The 22,363-nt window shown below is 39.8% G+C and overlaps 1 protein-coding gene across 8 annotated transcripts in view; it reads right to left on the bottom strand.

Moving 5' to 3' along the window:
- The window catches only part of MKRN2 (makorin ring finger protein 2), a 38,547-nt gene that overhangs the window by 11,453 nt on the left and 4,731 nt on the right, over positions 1–22,363 (bottom strand). For 2 of the 8 annotated variants that reach the window (XM_007500248.2, XM_007500249.3), the window contains exons 2-9: positions 16,387–16,466; positions 10,862–10,990; positions 8,135–8,319; positions 6,941–7,245; positions 6,004–6,218; positions 4,175–4,285; positions 2,691–2,835; positions 1,348–2,411 (exon numbers count right to left, since the gene is read on the bottom strand). In XM_007500248.2, coding sequence (XP_007500310.1) covers positions 2,268–2,411; positions 2,691–2,835; positions 4,175–4,285; positions 6,004–6,218; positions 6,941–7,245; positions 8,135–8,319; positions 10,862–10,983 — 1,227 coding nt within the window. In that variant the 5' untranslated portion in view covers positions 10,984–10,990; positions 16,387–16,466 and the 3' untranslated portion in view covers positions 1,348–2,267. The other 6 variants (XM_007500247.3, XM_056804675.1, XM_007500250.3 and 3 more) reach the window with 5 other exon arrangements.

The raw sequence follows: 22,363 nt of genomic DNA, 5'->3' as shown, positions 1-22,363 counted from the left end.
ACTTATTTTAGAACTTGATGCTTCAAAGTGTTTGGGCTATTTTCTAAGGTACAATAAAAAAGCTGGTAAAGTTATTTTCATTCTAAAATTAAGGCATGGCAATACATGACTGGGGTAGGAGGAGGGCAGCATGGATTATTGAATACAAATCTGGACTTTTGTAGGTATCTGTGGCAGGAGTTAAGTCTAGGTCAACTTTTCCAAAAAGTCATCAGTTCCAAGGCATAAGAGCAGTAAGAGATAGGCATGGAGGTGGTAAGTGACTTGCCCAGAACCGTACAGCTAGGAATGTCTGAGGCCAGATTTGAACCCAGGACTTTGTGTCTCCAGGCCTGGCTCTATCTGCTGAGCCATCTAGCTGCCTCAAACCTAGTTGGCCATCAACTTCAACTTCATCTATATGATCTTTGGCAAACAACTTAATCTCTGGTCCTCGGTTTCCTTATACAGAAAATGATGATTGGACTTGATGACATCTACGGTCCCTTTTCCAACGTAAGGTCTATATTTAATCTTATTGGTGATGCAAACAGGGAAAGAGCTTTCAGACCTTTAATACCTCCATCCCTTAGAAGTTCATGCCATTCAATTCATAGGTTTAAAAAATAGCTTAGTATATTTTGAATTTTGTAATTATGGCAATTAAAATGTATAGAGCCTGCTTAATAAGAGAATATGCAATTGAAATAAATGATAACAAACATTTACAAACCAGCTCACAGTTCCACATGGCAGGGATTCCCTACTGCCTTCAGGTGCTGAAACCTCATATTCTTTTGGACAGACTTTGCATAAGAGCTGATCTGTGCAGCAGTGCAACTTGGCCTAATGGGAGAATACCCATTATCTTCAGGTTCCACTCTCTGGAAGCCATCTTTTCCTCAACCATAAAAATGAGAAAACTTTCTACCAAAAGTTATCAAATACTTGTGCCTTTGGGTAAAAAACCTGAGAAGTGGGACTTGTGACAACTCTTATAAACACTTATGGCACTAGTAATAAGTAACAAACCTTTCTAAAGTGAGATGGGAATTCTCTTAATTTAGTAGGAATGTAAACAGCAACGTTACCAGAACTTGTTAAAGTTAGGAGCTGTCTGATGGGGGCGCTCTATGGTCTAGCTTGTTTAGGGAGGTGAGGGGTGGGATGTCCGCCTTTTGACTTTTACTATCCCCGCTACAACATCATTTCCAAAGTAGAATCCTCGTAGCCATTTTCAGTTCTGTTTCCAGCCAAAACAGAAACCCTAGCACCACAAAAGGGCCACTGGTGGATTCTTTCATCTGGTAGTGCAGTGAGATTCAAACAGATAGCACTCTCAAAATAAGCTCAGACGGACTGACCATACCTGAGAAATCAAAACAGCTTTAATAGGCAAACTCAAATTAAGGTTTTACACTGCAGAAATACTTTATTTTCTATGCTGTGTGCCTGAAAAGATGTAAAATCAGATTTTTGACATTCAAATAATTGAAAATGCCTGAAAGAAAGGAGCTGGCACAAGAGAGAGAAGCAAAGAATTTGCCCCATTGTTTACTTTGTAAAGGTGGCTTTTCATATACTGGGTTTTTGCTTATGAGAGCAGCCACACCTTTGTGTGGACTATCCCATGAAGGGAAAAGGGATGCGGAAAGCTGAAAAGCAGCCTTTGTTGCTGGTCACTGGGTATCCTTTAGGTAGAAGGCCACCATCTCTTCCACAACAGTCCTTCTATCAGACTGGCTGCCCCCTTGTGCTTTTCCCAGCAGGAAGTCACCAACCAGCATGGACCAAGCACATGAATGACTGGTTGGATTCTCTCAAGGATCTGGAATTTCATCAATGTGGCTGATTCCTCTGCCCGTGAAGATCACAACCCCTTTCTGACTTAGTAGATAATCTTCAAGAGATGCTGTGGCCGACCTGGGGATGAATCTCTCCAACCTTAGCTAGTCTGGTCTTCAGGTGACAGCCATACAGAGGTTAAAAGTAACTGAAGAATTAATTAACCATGAAAATGGAGATTACATAGACTTCTGTTAATTTTTTATTTGATATCCTTCAATGTTTCCATTGCTGTAATAATGGAGACTGGATCAGACAAAGGTTTAACACAACCTCACTTAATCCAAGTGACACACCAACTACTGTTGCAGTCAATGTAAAACTCTGCAGCACACCCTCTCTAAACACACAGGCCTGGTCCGGCAGAGAGCCTAGGTATGGTATGGTATGGTATGGTATGGTATGGTAAGGGGGTAGGGGATGGGGAGGGGGCTTCAGTTCACTCAAGGATTCGAGGCAGACTCTTCCACTCCTGAAAGGTGCATGAAAAGGTCACCGAGCTCGGTTACATCATCTTCCTCAGTAGCTGGGATGTGCCGGCTTTCTCTGTCCTCAATAAAATCCCAAAGCCGGACAGAATTGAAGAACTGCAAAACACATAGCCAAGGAACCAAACCATTCCAGCTCATCAGTGAAATAACCGCACAGTGGAGCCCTATTAACTAAAGGAGCCATTCAAGCCCAACTTTGAAAGAGGGAGGAAGACAAGAAGCCCATTCTCCAGAACTTTTCTGTGCCTCTGCTCCTCTCTGGATACTGGCTTCCCAGACAGGTCTAGATCCAGAGGGGCCCTCGTGGATGGAATATGCTGCATTCTGAAAAGCTACTGCCCAGCCCAGCCACCTGCCACCCTCGCAGCTCCTTACCCTCACAGTGCCTTCTGAACTGAGCTGTTTCCGAGGCTTCTCAGGTTCAGCTCTTGTCCCATCTGGGTAAGCATGGAGATAAAGGCATTTTCCTCCAAAGGGGCAGGTCCCCTTGCCTTGCTCAAAGTATTTACATGCTTTTTTCCTTGAGAGAAGATAGCAAAAAAGGGGTCATTATTCTCTGGGTTGCTCTGTCTAGAATGGAGGATGGGATGATCTGGTTCCAGATTTCTGGGGAGTCATTCAGTTTGGATGGGAAAAAACATTTTCACTAACTTTTGAACTGAAATTTAGAATTTCTTTCAATTGCGAATTAAATTTTTTAAAAAATATTTCAAAGAATCTTAAGGCTAGAAGAGACCTTATACATAATCTGGATCAGAGGGTTGGCCAAACACAGGGGGCAGTCCAATAAAACTGCACACATGACAAAGATAATGTTAATTTGTGGGTTTCTAAGTTGATATGCAGCATCTGAGATCTGGCTTCCACTTGAGTCTGACACCATTGAGTCAGAGGAGGTCTTCTTTGAAATGTTTTATAATCAGAAAAAAGGACCCTAAGGCCAGTGAGGGGAAGGAGCTTGTTTCCCATGACTCACTGGGTTAGCAGCAGAAATGGGACCAGAACCCCAGGTCTTCCAACTTCCAGCCTGAGGATCTTTCCACAACATGTCCTTCCATCAGACTGCTAAATTACTGGTTGAAGCCTTACTTCTTATTCTGATAGCAACCCCCAGTGCACTATCCCATAGGCGCAACCACAATACTTAGAAGTCAGTTTTTTAGTTGCTCCAGAGTTAGGAAAAGTCAATTATTAGGAAATCAAGGAGGTCCTTCTAAGCATACATGTGTAAAAATGCACATACATGCAGAAAAGGGGGAAGATCATATCAGATAGTATCTGCTTTTTTTTCATCTCCATCTTCCTCTGGAAATCATGACCCATTCTCAAATATTTAGGGAAAGTGAGCCCAATGAGGCCTGGATAGTGGGAATCCAATGAGATAGGAGCGATAAAATCAATCACCATTGTGACTAGTATTTATTTGCTAAAACCCAATTCCAGATTCCAACACCAACTGAACTTAAAGCTTTTTAGCTCAGAGATTATTAGATGGTTATTGAAGGTAAAGCTCAGGCCTTGAGAGAGAGCCACAAAGTGTATAGAAATGCTCATCACTAAAGACCTCAGGTAAACTGGAATCCAATGTAGGCACCATCAAACTCCTTGTCCCACAAGGTCACTAAACCTAGCCAAGCTAACTCCATGATGTTAACCCTTCCTGAAAGAAATCCAGTGTGTTTTCCTACCTGGCAAGTCTCCCCCTCATCAAATGTGACTGCTTCCAAGCTGCAGCAGAGCTGAATGGGCCAGGGCTGTGTGGGCCCTGGTTCAAAGCCATCTGTTTTGGAAAGGCTTTCCTAGGACTCCCTGTTTCACAGTGACCAAGCAGCAACAGCCCTGGGAGTTACAGTACTTACCCCATTCCCTGCTTAAATGCTTCAATCAGTTCATTTTTCTTATTCTGGTCTTCAACCCAGTACACACTTGGAATGACAAATTCAGATATAACACGGCATTCTGGACAGGACCTTAAATAAGCATTAAAAAAAGAAAAAAAGCCAGGATAAATAAATACAATGATAGATAAGCAGTAAATGGACTGGTATTTGGGGTTACTTTGTCTACCTCCAAGCAGCCAAACCAGAATATATTACTGTAACAAGAACCAGGGGAAAGCTGCTTGGTGAGGATGAGCTCAAACATCTTCCCTCAATTCACAACTGTCTATCTTGGGCACTCTACAATAATGTGTATTTATCTACCCTCTACGTACACTCACAATCCAGTGGGGAAACAAGTTACCAAACCCCAGGACAAATGAAATTCTTGAGAGACCTTGAAGATTCAAAGGCAAAGCCTCCTAACAGAACCATCTCCCTTTCCTGCCTCCATCAGTGCCCAAACTCATAGAATAGCCTGAATCTCCGAGGTGGAGGGAATCACATGTGCCATTGGTCCTGCAATGCCCTCTCCAGGATTCCTGACAAATGGCCTTGAACAGCCCCAAGTAACAAGGAACTGTGTCTCTTGAGCTAGTCCCTTCCCCCTCTATGTCAACAAAGTTCTTCCTTACAGTGAGAGATGCAGTCTGCTTCCACATTGGTCCCAGGTCTGAGAGATCTGAGAAGGGAGTTGAAAGCGCCCTTTTGAAATCACCTTAGTCCACCCTCTCATTTTCCAGATAAGGAAAGCTCCTCAAGCTCATCCTCTTCTGCAGGACAGACAGGATGGTGCTTCAGGTCACAGCAGCATCCCCCCCTCCCCGACATCCTTGTCTTTGAACTAAGACACCCTCAATTCCTTCAGTGAAAAAGCATTAGTTGATCTAGTCCTTTGGATCCTAAAGCCTTTAGAGGGTTTTCTGTAGTCTTCTATTAAAGATGCAAATACTCCTGAGAGAGGAAGACCCTTAAAGCAATTACTGTCCTATTCTTACTAGCCCATATTTACAGAACATTTCCCTCTCAGCAATCCTTGGAGGTAGGTAAGTAGTACACAAGCATCATTATCCCCATTTTACAACAAGGAAATGATGTTCAGAGAGAAGTTAAATGAGCTATGCAGCTCTCAAATGCTGGACCCCAGTGATCCCACCTCAAAGTCTGTCCTCGTTCCATTCCATCAAACTGCCTGCCTCTCACTTGTGCTTTCAGCTATCTAAAGGGGGAAAAGTCTAGAATACAGGACAGGACAGTTTGGGGGATGAGGAGAGAAAAAAAAATACTTGAAAACAGAAGTAAACATAACCCCCCCCCCAAAAAAAAAAACATTTGGGAGCAAGAAATCCCCAACTATGCATATTTATTTATAAATTGTATACAAATCTAACTATATACCTCAGTTTCCTCATCTATATAATGGGGATGGATACCAATAGTACCTACCTCCCAGAGTTGTGCTGTTATATTTTGTATATTATAAAATTTACACAAAAACAGAATCATAGCCTGCACTTATATCAGAGCTTTAAAGTTTGCAAAGTGCTTTATAAATATCATTTTATTCTCACAATAACCCTATGAGGTAGACAGCATTACTATCGCTATTTTACACATGAGGAAACTAAGGCAAAAAGCTTAAATGGCCTCCCTAGGGTCACAAACCTAGTGTACATCTGAGGCAGGATTTGAACTCGTGTTTTCCAAATTCTGACTACTTACACTCGATGGTCTGTAAAGGATGAATTACACAGGAAAAAAGAGGAGCTCTCGAGGCAGGCTGGGGTGGGGTGGGGGATGATACTTACTTGATGATGGGATTCTCAAACTGCTTGGCGCACCTCCACTGCCGGATGCAGGACAAACAGTACGTGTGGTTGCAGCTGGAGAGGATCCCAAACCTTCTCTCCGAGGCTGATGGTTTCTCATAGACCACCTCCATGCAGATGCTACACACTTTCTCCTGACTTGCTTGGAAAGCAAAGGCTTTCTCCATGTCGTGTTCAAAGCTCGCCATGCAAAGCTGCAGCACCAACAAGGGGGAGAGGGTTTTAGAGTTGTCTACAGTGAGGAGACTCGGGCTGTGGGGTCACTGCAGCCTTAAGAGCTGCCAGCCCTAGGAATACCCCTAACACTCTGGGCCCCCAAGGGCACCTAGCTAATGAGCCGCTGAACAGGGCACAGAGCTTTGGTCTCCCGCCTCCTCTGACGGCATCCTTTCCATCATGCTAAGGCTGTTGCCAGAAGGCCTGAACAATCATCAGTTCAAACAATGAGGATGCAGAGTCTCTCAGGCTCCTCTATCACACTGACTGTACCCCCGTTCCCCAACAATACTGCATATTGGTTCCAAGGCAGAAGAGGGATAAGGGCTTAGAGCTGGGGGTTAAATTCGTGCCCAGGATCATACAACTAGGATGTGTCTGAGGCCACATTTGAACCCAGGACCCACCTGTTCTCTAGACCTGACTCTCAAGCCATCTAAGTAAAAATATATATTTTTAAAAATTTACTCTTTTGCACAAGCCCTAGAGTCTACATGTTATTTCTAGTCAAATGCCCATTCTCAGAACAGGTTCCTGTCACTGTTCCACACCTATCCTAAAGCAGAACAACAGAGGCATCCCTGTTTCTGGTCTTGTGTCTTGCCTGGGCACCTGGGGAAGCCAACAACTTTATATTACTTATTGCAGTTCGAAATGCCCTTTTTTGAGAATGGAGAGCATAGTGGATTTTAATCTTTACCTTCTCGTGTGTCTTTCTTTGCTCTGAGTCAAAAGGATGCAGGACTTGTAACCTACAGATTTCACAAACATCCCCATGGAGATAGACACAAGCGTCACCGAAATGGCATTCGCCAGCAGCTGCATAAGGGCACAGCTGCTGTTCATTACTATCAGAACTTCCAGCTTCCAAATCATCAAGTCCACTCCGGATTGCTTCTAAGTAGGAATGAGGTTTCATCTCCAGACTATCGTTTGAGTCACTGCAACCTCCTGGGTCATTGACAGCGCAGGGCTTGGCCTTTTCTTCAGTTAAGCCACACAGATCTTAACACACAAAAACACACCAAGGCATACATATAAAAGCAGAAAACAGTCCAGAAATCTGAAGAAAGCCCTTAGGAACCCATTCCCTGAAGTCAATGTCACTGTTGAGCTAACCTACAAGAAATCCCTTCTCCATAAGCCTTAACTTGGGCTCCCCCACCATACATGCACTTTGGTGACCCCTGGTCTGACCCAGGGTAACATTTTACATTTTATTACTGTTTATTTCCATGAGAAAGTTTCTTTCCTTTTATTTTGTTCCAGAAACCCCTTCACTTGCTAAGTGCCACCCTTTAAAAACACTTTATGTAATTTCTCTCCCTCTCAAGATTTCAAGCAAACTCTTCTATAGACTACCTTCCAATAGCCCCCAAACATGTAACTATATTCCAACTAGAAAGCTATCTAAAACTATAAATTCCAACTACAGAACAAGAGTTTAAGAGAAGAATTAAATAAGGACAGTGTAGCTGTTAAAAGGAAGATGACTACTCGCCAATGACAGTCAAGTGACATGACAATTGTGATAGGTCATGATTTTATTTTATGGAGATGATAAAATCAGAGGGAGAGAATTAAAGATCAAACTAAGCTCCTGAGCTAGAGGCAGAATGTCAGGCAGGAATGCATGATTGTAGTTCACAGCTCAATTACATTTCCCTGACCATACGATTTTCCTATCTAGGAAAGCTAAAAGAAGATACAGAGGAGAAATTGGTCCTAGGCCCTCCTGATGAAGCCCACAGAAGAACAAAGTTCCTCAGTCTCTTCCGTAAAAGACGCCCAATTCGAAACAAGCAGACGTGCAGAAAGTCAATACAAAAGGAAGGGTAGTGCAGAAGAGGAAGGATAGGAGAGTGCAAGGGCAGATGCTGGCTCTGTCACTCACTCCGGTCTCTAAGTACTAGCGTTCTCTTCTCACGCTTCCCAGGCTCATGCAAGCTGCTCTTCATTATTGACGCAGTCAGGTCAGGAGGAGGGTGTGGGCTGTGGAAAACCGGTGAAGGCAAGCTGGGAGGCCCAGCACTGTGAGCGCTACCACTGGTCGCCGCCGCAGGCCTCATGTGGTCGTATCTGAAACAGCGAACACAGGGGACACGGATATTGGTCACCCTCCGTCACACACTCACGTAGACTGCTGAAGGCTGTTCTGTGGATCACAAGTGCATGGTCAAGGGCTCCAGGACAGAGGGTGGCGGGTGCTCAACATTCTTGCTGGCAGCTCCCTCATTTGTACAAAGCCACGGTTGGGAAGTCCAATGTTATGAGAGTATTGGGGAAAAGGGTGACCAGGTAAGAGAGTGAGCCACTCCACTTAAGAACCTCAACAGAACCTACGTATGCTGAGCTACAAATTAAACACTTAAAAGGAAAAAGAAGTAAAAACTCTAAAAATAAAAGAAAAAAGAAGAAATTTTTGAAGTTGAGCTACATCTAAAAACAGAAACAAAAAACTCCTTAACCATGAAAGACTATCTCTTCAAAAACAGCCATGAGATTATTCACTCATTCATCACCAGAAACAGAATCATGGAGCCTATGGGGGCTGGAGTGGAGGGTCAGTGACCCCTACTCTAGTGCCAGGTCTGCAGTTGCCTCTCTGAGATTATCTGTCTATTTATAAAATAGGGGTGATAACCTCCCTATATCACAGGGCTATGATGAGATAAGAGCTTTATAAATCTCCAAGTCCTACAATAGAATGAGCCATTCAAAGAACAATTACTCTGAATCCAGGAGATCTGAGTTTAAATCTGGCCTGATTTCTGCTAGTGTCCCCTTGAACAAGTCCCTTCAACTCCCAGGACTTCAATTTCCTCATCTGTAAAACAGGAGGGAGTTGGATTACAGTTCTAATTTTATGATCCTATGATCAATAGCTAGCGCATATATATATATATGTGTATATATATATACATACACACACACATATATGTATTTATCTCCAATCCTATCCAACCTGATGAGATATAGGATTTTACCCACTTTTTCCTTAAAAACCCTTACCTTCCATCTTAGAATCAATACTATGTATTGGTTCCAAGAAAGAAAGGGCATTAAGGGCTAGAGCATTGGGGGATTAAGTGACTTGCCCCAGGTCCTACAACAAGTAAGTGTCTGAGGCCAAATTAGAATCCAGGACCTCTTATCTCTAGGCCTAGCTCTCAACTGCTCCTGATTCTATCTACTTTTAAAAGACTTCATTGGGGATTATCACTCACTGGTTGTCCCTTCCTTTAAGAATTCACTTCCTCTTTCCTCCTCTCCTCCATCTCATAATATTCCACTCTTACTTTTAAAAAGGCAGACTAACCATTCTAAAATTTTTCATGATCCCTCATCAAACGCTACTGATTCTCCTTCTACCTACCTGCATTTACTGTGTATATTTGTATACACACCCTTGTTATCTCCTTTGACAAAATGTAAAATTTCTTAAGAATAGGGGCTATTATTGTACCTGGAAGCCCAGTAGGTGATTAATAAATGCCTGCTAATGGATTGAAGACATATATGCTTTCAAGCTCTCCTCTTAAGGGGGGTACATTCACCACTCTGTAGTACTGACTCATTGGGGCCCATGTAATATAATGGAAACAAAAAGAATTTGGCCTGGAGCTGGGTTCTGATCCAGACTGTATGGACCCTAACTAGGTTACTTCTCAGTTTTCCCATCTCTAAATTACAAATCACCATCTCTGCACCTTCATCTACCTCTCATAGATGTTTATAAATACAAAATAACATATACCTAAAACCACTTTGGAAATAAAAGTGCTTTTACCTAAAAATAAATAAGATGCAGAGAAGAGATACACCCCACTTTTGCTAAGTAACAAAAGCACACAAAATAGTAAGCCACTTTGAAGCCAATTCTCCATGATTAAAAGAATGCCTGGAGGCAACTGGGTAGCTCAGTGGACAGAGAACCAGGTCCGTAGATAGGAGATCTTGGGTCCAAATGTGGCCTAGCTTCCTAGCTGTGTGATCTTGGGCAAGTTGCTCAACCCCCATTGTCTAGCTACCCTTTACTGCTCCTTCTGCCTTAAAACCAATATATAGAATTGATTCTAGGATGGAAGTAAGAATTTTTAAAAATTCCTATAAACTCAATCTGATTATCTTTGTACATTTGAATAATAATTAAAAACAAGAAAGTTTACCATGGAAAGTTTCTATCTACAAAATGATATACACTTTGGGAAGTCCTGAACTATTATAAAGTTTCTTTCTACAGGAATATATATGCTAGGAAGTCCCAAGATTACGTTCTTAAAATAATGGTTAATATTTATGGTCTGGGGAATAACAATTGCAGTTAGTTCAAACATTTCAAGAAAGGGGTTCTCAACAGGATTAATGTAATCAGCCACACCTCTTAAGGAGTGGAAGGGGAGTGGAATGCTGCTGAAAATGTGGAAAGTTGCCAGCACTTGCTTGTCAGGACCCCCAATCCATTACCTCTACCAGCCCAACTCAGGTCCACTAGGAGGATTCAAGTGACTGCCGTTCCTTTCTCCTTCTCTGGTAACAAACAGGGTGAATGGGCACTTTCATACTTAAAGCTTTATGAGTACACAAAGAAGAAGTGCTGGACATATCAGGATGCTCTTGCCTGCAACGAGATCCATAGGCGCAATAGCCTTTCTGGTAGAACTTGCAGACTGTAGATGGCTTGCTTGTTGATAAGTCATGGGAAAACAAGCACTGGCTCCCTTCACGACACACACCATGCATGAAATATCTGCAGAGACAAAAACCAAGGACTATATAGTAGAGGCATATAGCACACATTACCTCATTTTTGACTCATGTGTAAAATGGCAATTTCCAAATGACAGCAGTCAAAGTCATGCAGACCTGGACTTAAGTCTAGCCTCTGACACATACTAACTAGATGTCCAGAAATAAGTCACTTAATTCTCTAAACCTCTGTTTCCTCATCTGTAAAAATGGGGATAATAAGAACTGTTTTATACCTCTCTCCAAGGGCTATTATATGACTCCAGTGATCTGATGTAAAGAAGAAACTATGTAAATTTTCAAATGGGGGCAGCTCAGTGTATTGAGAGCCAGACCTGGAAAATAGGAGGTTCTGGGTTCTAATTTGACCTCTGATACTTTCTAGCTGTGTGACCCTGGGAAAGTTACATGACCTCTATTATTTAGCCCTGACTGTTCTTCTACATTGGAAATAATACACAGTATTGATTCTAAGACAGAAGGTAAGAGTTAAAAATAAAATTTTTAATGCTATCTATAACATCTAATGTGAATTTAATAACATCTAATATCATCTATTATCAGTTTAAATCCAACCATTGTAAAGATTACTATTTAAAGAAATCCTATCACAAGTGTTACCTTTTAAGAATCCAAATTATATTTGCCAGTTTAAAAGACAAAGCCACACTTACACACAAGACATCACATGATATTCAGAGTCAGTGAGTTAATCTTTCCTTATTGCTCTTTAAAAAAATCCAAACCTCCCATTGGAGATATCCTCTCTATTTACAAACCTTCAAAGCCCAATTTCAATCCCTACTCTTCCAGGAATGATTTCTTGATCACCCTGAAGCCTTTTCCCTATAACATCACTTTCCATCTCTGCATGTATGACCAGTTTCATGTTGTCTCCCTCCTAAGCAAATGAGGGCAATTACTTGGCTTTATTTGTACCTCTAGCAGATAGCACAAGGCTTGTCATATAACAAGTAATTTAATAAAATGCTCACTGACTGTTGACTTAGACCAGTGTTCTGTCTTTCCAGAACTTGTAGCACTCATTCAGTTATTATAGTGACTGCCCTTGTAAATTTGTTCTAGAGAAACATGTAAAATATAATAAACTTTTCTTTTTATTTTATGTCTCTCCAACTACCTTCAATTCCACAAACATCTATTCTCCTCTGGACAAGCCAATGTTTCTTGTTAATTTGTCTCTTAGATTCTTCAACTCATAGCATCCAGCACCACAATACCTTTCTAAGTGCCCAAACTAGTATTTGGTGGATGACTGAATAATATCTACTAAAAAAAATAAGACTTTGTGAGAGGCCTGAGGAAAGGAAATAGTTGCTATTATGGCAGTCAAAAAAGATAGAGATTTGAGCTTGGTACAAAAAAAAGCTGAGGCTCAAATCTCTAGAATTCGAAATGAAAGGGAACCTCACAAGTCACTCTATCTCTCCATCTAACGCCATCTAACCATCTCACTTCATAGATAAGGAAAACAGAATCTGAGAGGGGAAGCCACTGGGCCAATGCCAAATCCCATCTCCTTCACAAAGTCTTTCCAACTAGAAATCACCTCTAGAAGTGATCCAGAAGCCTTCTCTCACACTTGTTTGTCAGGGTAATTGCAGATGTTCACCAAATCCTTATCTGCCAAAATAAAAGGTCACTCCATTTCCCCTCAGGAATCTGAAGAAGTTTGGAAAGCTTGGACCAAATTAAAGGGCTTCTTCACTTGGAAGGAAAAAAGTTAGATTTGACCACTTACCCTACCATGAGAAAATACAGGCTGAGAATAAAAATAAATCAAAAAGGCTTAAGGACCTGTTCACACATTCCTCTAATCATTTATTAAGGGAAGCTAGGATTAAACCAGCCCTAAGCTTTTGAGACTATAGTCAGGAAAGGACAACCATGATCCCCTTCTTTCTATAAAAGATATTTTAAAGCCAGATAAATATTAGAATAAGTAGGTAGTCTCTCAAGGCAATGACTTTGAAGGGGATAATAATACTCACATCACTAAACTCTGATTGATGAGTTAAGTCAATTTCACAATTTTATATTATCTAATTCAATCAAACAAACATTTATTAGTCACCTACTGAGTTGCAAGGTACTCTGTGGGTACATATAGACAAAAAAGTCCTCTTGAGCAACTTAAATTGTATACAGGATTTAACAGACACATAATTACATACAGTGTAAGACAAAATAAGGAGAGAGGATGCACTAACAACCCGGGGAAAGGAGGAGGAGCTAATACCTGTACTAAATGTGGAAAGAAACTAAGGATTGTAAAAGAGGTGAAGTATACATGCATGCCACATGAGGGACAGCACTCCCAGATGCACAAAGACCACAGAGAGAATGCCCAGTTTAGAAAAGAGCAAAATATAGAGTTCCAAGAAACCCTGTATAATGTATAAAAGGGAATAGTGTGAAATAAGAAAAGGAAAGTAGATAGGAGGTAGATTATGGACAACTCTAAATGCCAAATGCCTTTTCTGTTTTATCCCTGGGATGCTGAAGATGTTTGAGCAGGGGAAAATTCAAAAATATTACCTCAGGACACACATACTCCATATATACACAAATGTATGATACATACATGTATGGGTACACAAATTTTTATATGAATTGTGCGTATATATGTGAAAAAAATAATTAAAAAATAACATTTTATTATACTTAGTACTAAAAGCAAACTCTAAAGAATTTTTTTTTCAAAAAGTGCCAGGGACAACCTAAAAGTCTTAATTAAACACAACCACTACTAGAAAATTTTAGTTTAGCCAAGACTGTGCTTTCCAACTTCAGAGTATGAAGACCTTGTTTCAACATCAAAAGATGTTGCAGATTCTCAAATATGGGAGATAATCTTCAGAAGATATATTTACTTATTAATTCACAGAAAAAATTTTTAAAAGTCTCTCTGATAAAAGCTTCATTTCTTAAATACATAGAAAACTGAGGAAAATTTATAAGAATACAAGTAATTCCCCAATTGATAAATGGTCAAAGGGTACGAAAGGCAATTTTCAGATGAAATAATCCCTACAATCACTAGTGATGGATGTAAATGAAAACAACTGAGGTACCTATCAGATTGGCTAATATGATAGAAAAGGAAAATGCCAGAAGTTAAGGGGATATGGGAAAACTGTAACACTAATGCACTGTTGGAAGAGCTGTGAACTGACCCAACCATTCTAGAGTTATTTGGAACTATGCCCCAAAGGATTATAAAGCATTTAACCCAGGATTATCACTATGAGATATGCATCTGAAAGAGAAACAAAACAGTTGTTTTTTTGAGTTGTCAAAGAATTGGAAATTGAGGGTATGTCCATCACTTGGGAAAATGTTGCTCTATGTGATTGTGATGCAATACTCTTGTGCTGTAAAAGAAATGACAAGCAGGATGCTCTCAGAAAAACATGGCAAGATCTATATAAACTGATGCAAAGTGAAATGAGCAGAACTGGGAAAACACTGTGCATAGGAACAGTGATATTGTATGATGACCAATTGCAAATGACTTAGCTATTCTCAGCAATATAACAATCCAAGGCAATTCTGAAGGACTTACAATGAAAAATGGAATCCATCTCCAGAAAAAGAATTGCTGGAATCTGATTGTAGGATCAAAGTATACATTTTCAAACTTTATTTTTCTTTTGTTTTTAGGGGGGGGGCTTTCATAACATGGCTTATATGTTATTATGTTTTACATGATGCATGTGTATTACCTATACCAAATTCAAATTTCAAATTCTCAAGGAGTGGGGAAGAGATGGAGGAAGAGAATTTGGAACTCAAAATTTTAAGAAATGGCTATTAAAATTATTTTTACATTTATTTGGGAACAAAAGAAAACATTCAATATCTTTCAATAAATAAACTCAGCGTATTTGCAAATTTCTCAGGCTGAAAACCACTGGTCTAGAATAGGAGATCAACAAATTTTCTGTAAAGAGCCAAAAAGTAACTATTTTCAACTTCCCAGGCCAATAAGTAAAACTGAGGATATTATGCAGGCATTTAATATATAACAAGGGAGAACAAATTTCCACACTTTTTAATTGACCAAGTTCAGAATATAATATTAACTGAGCACAATAAAAAAAATACAAGTCTACTCATGAAAAGAACTGAATTTGGGGGTTATAAAATTTCACTTAATTAGGGTTCAAAGTTTTGTTCCCTATCATCAAAAATCAATTTTAAGTGTTCATCTCTTAATATAATCTATAAAAAGATTACATGTATTTCATCTATAAAAATGTCTTCATGTTGATAAGTACTGCAAAATACTGATATCAAAAGTGAGCATATGATTTTTTCTTTTAAACCCTTACCTTCCATCTTAGAACCACTACTGTGTATTGGTTCCAAGGCAGAAGAGTGTTAAGGGCTAGGCAATGGAGGTTAAGTGACTTGCCCAGAGTCTTGCCCAGAGCAAGTGACTTGCTAGGAAGTGTCTGAGGCCAAATTTGAACCTAGGACCTCCTGTCTCTAGGCTTGGTTCTCCATCCCCTGAGCCACCCAGCTGCCCACCATGAACATATGATTTTAATTGAGTAAGAAGGCCAATAGTCTCATTAAATCATATTTATTCACCTGTTGCAATCAAATATGATTTAATTAACTCAACATCAGCTTTCTTTATTTAGCTAACAAATGAGATACTTGGACATTTACTTTGGTTGTAACCTTATTTTCCTTTTAAAAGATTGGTTTTTTTGGTTAGGAAAATTCTGCTAATACTCTTTAAAATTTTCTGTTGTTTGTTGTATTAAATGTTCACTAAGACTGTTAATGTTGATGCATATTGTATTTTCTTAGAATAGCTACAGTGTCACTGGTTAAGAAACAAATGCTGTCATCTAACTAAAAAATAACATAATCCATACTCCATTGTGTTTTTAAAAGTGTCATTCAAATCTATTTTTCTTTCCTCATTTTGACACAATGAGCATGCACTGAAAATAAAAAAGAAAATGCTTCTACAATTTGTAGTGGCTGAGCAGCAGTGCAGAGTTAGGGGAGCACTACAGATCTTCTTGGCTTGATTGTAGTGCAAAAACAGTCACACAATTTGTAAACATATGAGTGTAGCTATGTTCCAATAAAACTTTATGGCCACTAAAATTTGAGTTTCATATAATTTCATGTAACACATTATTTTTCTTTCTGATTTTTTTCAAACATTTAAAAATGTAAAAACTATTCTTGGCTGGACCATACAAAATCGGGAGGGAAAGGTTGGCCTAAGAATGTCATCTTAATAGCAAGTTTTAAACTTTGTAGTCTCCACCCATTACCCTTCCAGATAATACCAACAAATACACATTACATAAACAACAGTTGATTTAATATGAGCATTTGTTAAGCACCTACTCTGTACAAACTGGTGGGGAGGATGAAGTAAAGCTGAATGATCGACCACAGAGTCCCTCCAATTCTTAGAATGACAACAGCTGCAACAACAGTTACAAAACACTTTAAAATATGAAACATACTTTCCACATGCAAATGAGATAATTTAATTTGGTCCTCACAACAGCTCTTGAGGGATAGGGGCTATTCTACCCCCCTCCTTTTTCCAGATATGGCTCTGAGAAGTTAAATATCCATCAGATTTGGGGTCCGATGGTGGCATCATCAAAGAAACGAAGAAAGGAAGAGAGGGATGAGAGGAGAAAGGAAAATGCAAACAGATGAGGGAGTTGTGGTTTGGACAATGTGGAGGTGGCAGGCCAGCCAACTTCCAATTACAAACAGTTCTCACTTTATATAAGTTGACTGTTCTGAAGACCTCTATGTAAAGCTATTTTTACATAACGTGAATTTGCCCCCAGATGTAAGAAAGGGAGGGAAGGAGCCAGGTGGGAAGAGGCCTGCATGGTCATGGAAGGAGGTGGTTGGCACAGTTTAATGGGCATGAGGGGGCAGAACCAGAGAAATGAGAGGAGGAATGCACTAGGGCTGGAGAGAGTCAAATCAGAGCCTACCTGGAACCAAGAGGAAGAACATGTAAGAGGGGGAAAACACAGACAATAATAGAAGAATTTCATAGATTTTTAGAGCTGAAAAATCTAGTCTAACCCTTTAATTTTATAATGAAGAAATTAAAGGGCAGAGAAGGAAATGACCTACCCAAGAGCAAGCATTGAGAGCACTAGACAAAATTGAGCCTAGAACACAGGTATTCTGAATACTAGTGCTCAACAATGGTGAACCTCACTGGCTGTTCCCTTGAAAAAGTTACACCTGCTTGAGCTAGACTAAGAAATAACAATTTACCTTTGATTCTCTTCTACTCTCCAGGAATCAACAAGGCATTTTTCTCTAAAAAGCAACCATTATTCCTCCATTAAAAAAAAAAAAAATATATATATATATATATATATATATATATATAGAGAGAGAGAGAGAGAGAGAGAGAGAGAGAGACAACAAAAAATTATCACAGCTTCAGAAGAGGGGAAAACAGGGAGATTTGATAGCTTACAATGGCCTATATGCTTCTGAAAAACCAAATCTCTAAGACCCCACAAGTAACCCTTCCTTGGTTTTCACTTTTCTTCCTGTTGCATCATGTAAAACATGGTCCAGAAATGTGGGCAATGGGTCACTGAACAAAATTCTCCTGGCCTGTCCAGAACCATGAATTATACAGAAATTTTGGAGAAGAAAGAGATGTCAGAGGCTACAGAATCCAACACACACCTTAACATGAATGCTCTTACCGTCCTACCCAAAAAGGGATCATCAGCTTTTCTTTAAAAAACAAAAACAAAATCCCCTTGCCCACTACTTCCAGAGGCAACCCTTTCCACTTTGGGAGTTTCAATAGTTAGAAAGTTTTTCTTCACATTATCTTACCCAAATACAAGTCTCTGCTATGCTTCCTCACTCTATTTTCTGCATTTCATCACAAGTATACTTTACTATACAATGCTAGCACTGAAACCTATGAGATCGAATTTATTTCTTTGCCTTAGGATCTCTTTACCTTGTTTGCTGTCCAAATAGCTACATGTAAGAAAACAGGGACTGGATTTTAACTAGTCTCTTTTTCTCCCTTAATGTTTGTTAAAATTACCACTTAGTAAGTCCAAAGAAAATTGTCAATGAAAGATACAAAGCAGAATTCTGCAAAATGGATCAAACCAAGCTTGTTAACAAAAGGAGAGTCTATAATTAAGTAAAAGGATAGATTTTTCAGTAGACAGACATCTCTGTATAGCCAGGGGCAGCCAAATGAGATCACAAATCCAACAAAGAAATCCTGCATGGTCTTGTGAAGAAACACTAGGACTTAATGATCAAAAAGGCCTGGACTGAACCCCCCATCCACTATTTACTAAGGTTGGACAAATCAATTATTATCTTTTAAGTCTCAATTACTTCATCTGCAAAATGAGAATAATTCTGGCCTGTTTAACCCATGGCTGCTAAAAGATTAACTGAGATCACAGAACATCTGTTCTGTAAAGCTGGAAGGTACCTCAGAGACCATCTCATTGAAGACATTTTACAGATAAGGAAACTGAGGCCCATGACACAGAGGTAGTAAAAATGGCAATGCCAGATTAAAATTCAAAAATTCATGCTTTATTTTTGTTTTTTACTTATATTTATTATTATGGTGGTTTATTATGATTATTAATACCATGAAAACAATCAATTATTAACATAAAATTATTTCAAATAACAAAAAATATTTTCTAGCACATTAGTCTCATTTTTGATAGCATTTAGGAAGCACCAAGAACTCTCTCACCTATCCAGAAAGGCAATTAACTGTTCTCCCACTTTAAGTCTGAGGAGTTACCTGGATTCTGAATGGAAGAGCTGCTTGGATTTGTCTCAAATAACCCATCTCAGAGACCACACTTGAATGACTCCCGAATGGCTGGCCTAAAGGCCCACTCCCTATCCTCTCCTCTCCCTGCCCCCCCACCTGCTTGCTTTCCTTTGGTTAAAATGAAAACAAAGTTTTGGGATTCCTGACAAATGGATAATTGACACCCAGACAGACAGGGAACTAGAACTCGAAAGCTTTGCTGTTTTACTCTGAGGGGGGTAGGGGTGAGGTACACTGTACTATTATATAACCAATTTCTGGCAAAGTGCTGGGTTGTGGGTTTGGTGTCTCAGCCTCCCTTTAGGACTCTGAATGTAGAATGGAAAGGGCTCTCGACACAAACAAGCTAACAGTGTTGATGATGAAATCAGTATTATTTCTTGCTCCAAGCAAAAAGTTCCATTTCAAATCTTCAACTCAGAATGAAGAGATCCCCTATAATCTAAAATGAGGAGCTCTAAAAAAACAAACGTTTTCTGGCTTTCTGAAGCCCTCACAGTGCTTGGGTTCACTCTGACTCTTTATTAATTCCCTTACACCAAGCTCTCTATACAATAGTCCTTTGCCCTTTTGAGGTCCTTCCCAGATGAAGCTGAGTTCCTCCACTGGTAGTCTCTAAGGGAGTTCTGTTCTCTTTCCCTTTTCTTAGGGTGGGGTTTTGGGGGGATGGAGTAAGCAGGTGTTCCTTCTATCTGTGGTTTTGGCCATCCCTGGTAGGTCTTAGAATGTATCTCCCTCAGATACTATACATCAAAAACCTTCTCTAGTCACTTTGTACACTGTTTAATTTCTATTCTTTCACTCTATTCCTCTAAATCTATGATTCTATTGTGAAAGTGGTATACCCCAAGACTGGTTCGCTGGCCACCTTCTCAATTTCTTCCCTCTACACTCTAGGGGTGTCCTCATCAGTCTCCTGGTTCAACTGATCTCTACGCAGATGATTTACATATTATTTCTCTTTGGCTCCAATCTCTTACAAATTGCTCACAGAGGTAATCTAGACTCAACATTTTCAAATAACTCATCTCTAGTCTGTAACAACCCCCATCCCTGCCAAAATGCTGCTAACCTTCAATTTCTCTACTTCTGTGGGGGTGATCACCATCTTTTTAAGAAGTCCCCTTAGCTCACAATCTTTAAGTCATTCTTGACTCACTCTTCTCACCCTCTACCCCACACTCCTCTCATTCAATGTCAATTCTACCTCTAAATCACTTCCTGAATCTATCCCATTCTCCCTCACTTACCCAGTTACAGCCCTACTCTTCATCCTTTTATTCTTCACTATAAATCCTGCCTCCCCAAGACTATTGCACTAACCCCCCTATTGGTCTCCTCCCTCTAAACCAGTGGTTCTCAACCTTTCTAATGCCGTGACCCCACAATACAGTTCCTCATGTTGCAGTGACCCCAAACCAAAAAATTATTTTGGTGGCTACTTCAAAACTGTAATTTTGCTACAGTTATGATTCAGAATGTATTTACATTTACATTTACAATACCTGATATGCATTATGTATTCTCATTGCTACAAATTGAGAGGTTGAGAACCGCTGCTCTAAACTTTCCCCTCCCCACAGCTGCCAATTGCTATTTCTAAAATATCTTAGTACTTAGTACTATGTACTAGGATCTTAGTACTAGATCTATCTCCAGCCCACCTTTCCTGGCTCAGAACACATTACTATCATTCACTTACTTGATGTTTCAACCAAACCAAACTGGCCTATTTGCTGATTTCTGCAGAGAGGATGACATCTCCCTTGGACATGTCTTTCTAACTTGCTGCATCCCACCCCTGGAATGTACTCCCCTGTTCACTCACCCCTAATCTGTGGAATTCCTGGCTTTGCCAAGGCTCAGCTGAGGTGCTGCCTCCTACAAGAGACCTGGTCCCATATCCCACCATAGCTAGTTTCTTTCCAAAAATGACTATATTTATTTTGCACTTACTTATCTGTGCTTAAAGTTTTCCCTACAACAGAAAGCCAGCTCCTAGAGGACATTAACTTGTTTTTTTTTGTTCTTTTTATCCCCAGGGCTTGGCCTTTAGCAATTAACAAGTTTGCTGCATGAAAAAATATGAAAGTGCCTGTCTCTGAACATAGGTGCTGGGAACGCCAAATTAGGTCACTTCATCACTCTAGTCTTTAGCTTCCACATGAGTATAGTAGGGATACCACCAATTATCTATACAAATATGAGCTATTTTTATCCTTAATTCTCATCCCCTTTCAAATCAATAGACATCAAGTGCTTTAAGTGCACAGAAAGTGTGACTTAAACAACAGCCTCAAATCCAGTCTTGCCTTACACACACAAGCTGCACCACCAGAGCATTTAAACTCAGCACCTGGACAACATAAGACCAGAAATTATAGACCACTTGCTTGTTCTGTATGTAAAGTTTTCAATCTAGTATGGTGATACTAGTACATGTGAGCACTATGGGTGACACAAGGGTAGAATTTGGGGTCTGAAGTCAGGAAGACCTGAATTCAAATCTAGCCAGAAACTTCCTGGCTGGGTGACTTCACTTAACCTCCGTTTGCCTTAGTTTTACCATCTGTAAAAAGGAGATAATAACAGCACCTACCCTCCAGGATTGTTGAAAGGATCATATGAGATAATATTTATAAAGTGTCTTGTAATCCTTAAGCTGACATACAAATCCTAGCTATGATTATTATTACTACTGCAACTTCTGGTCATTTCCTGCTTGGAAATCAAGAATCTATTTTGCAGAATAACAGTTGCTTCTCTGCAACATCCCCTTTGCTTCCAATTCTGCCCTCACTGTCCAAGCAGAACAAATCTAATTCTTCTTCCAGGAAAAAAATCTTTTAAAATCTGAAGAGACACTAGAAACCTATATATCAGTGGTTCTCAACCTCTCAATTTGTAGCAATGAGAATACATAGTGCATATCAGGTATTTACATTCCGAATCATAACTATAGCAAAATTACAGTTTTGAAGTAGCCACCAAAATAATTTTTTGGTTTGGGGTCACTGCAACATGAGGAACTGTATTGCGGGGTCACAGCATTAGAAAGGTTGAGAACCACTGCTCTAAATCATCTCTTCCTTAGGTCAAATACTTCTAGATCCTTTATAAAACCATCCCAAAAATTGCTCATGGAGGTGGGATTTGAACTTAGAAAGGGCTGACATGTAGGATTTCAACAAGCCCACACTGGAGGGAAGGGAGAAGGAGGAGAAGCTATTCTCTGAAAAATTCAAGTTGAAGGTCACCCAGAGGACAACAGGGAGGGATGCAAATGGTTGGTGTGAGTCAGTTTTAACATCCCTAATGATGAGAAGGTGAACAGAACAGCATAGACAAAGGAATAAACAAAGAGATGCTAGGACTATAAAGGATGGTGGGCAAGTCATATAAGGAGAGGAAATAAGTACTTATAGAATGCCTACTATGCACAAGGCACTGTGCTAAGTATTTTGTAAAAATGTTATCTCATTTGAAGAAGAGCAAAGGATGACC

Source organism: Monodelphis domestica, chromosome 7, assembly GCF_027887165.1.
Source record: "Monodelphis domestica isolate mMonDom1 chromosome 7, mMonDom1.pri, whole genome shotgun sequence".
Classification (NCBI taxonomy): domain Eukaryota; kingdom Metazoa; phylum Chordata; class Mammalia; order Didelphimorphia; family Didelphidae; genus Monodelphis; species Monodelphis domestica.
Note: the sequence above shows the minus strand (reverse complement) of the source record. Positions and strands in the feature narration are given on the sequence as shown.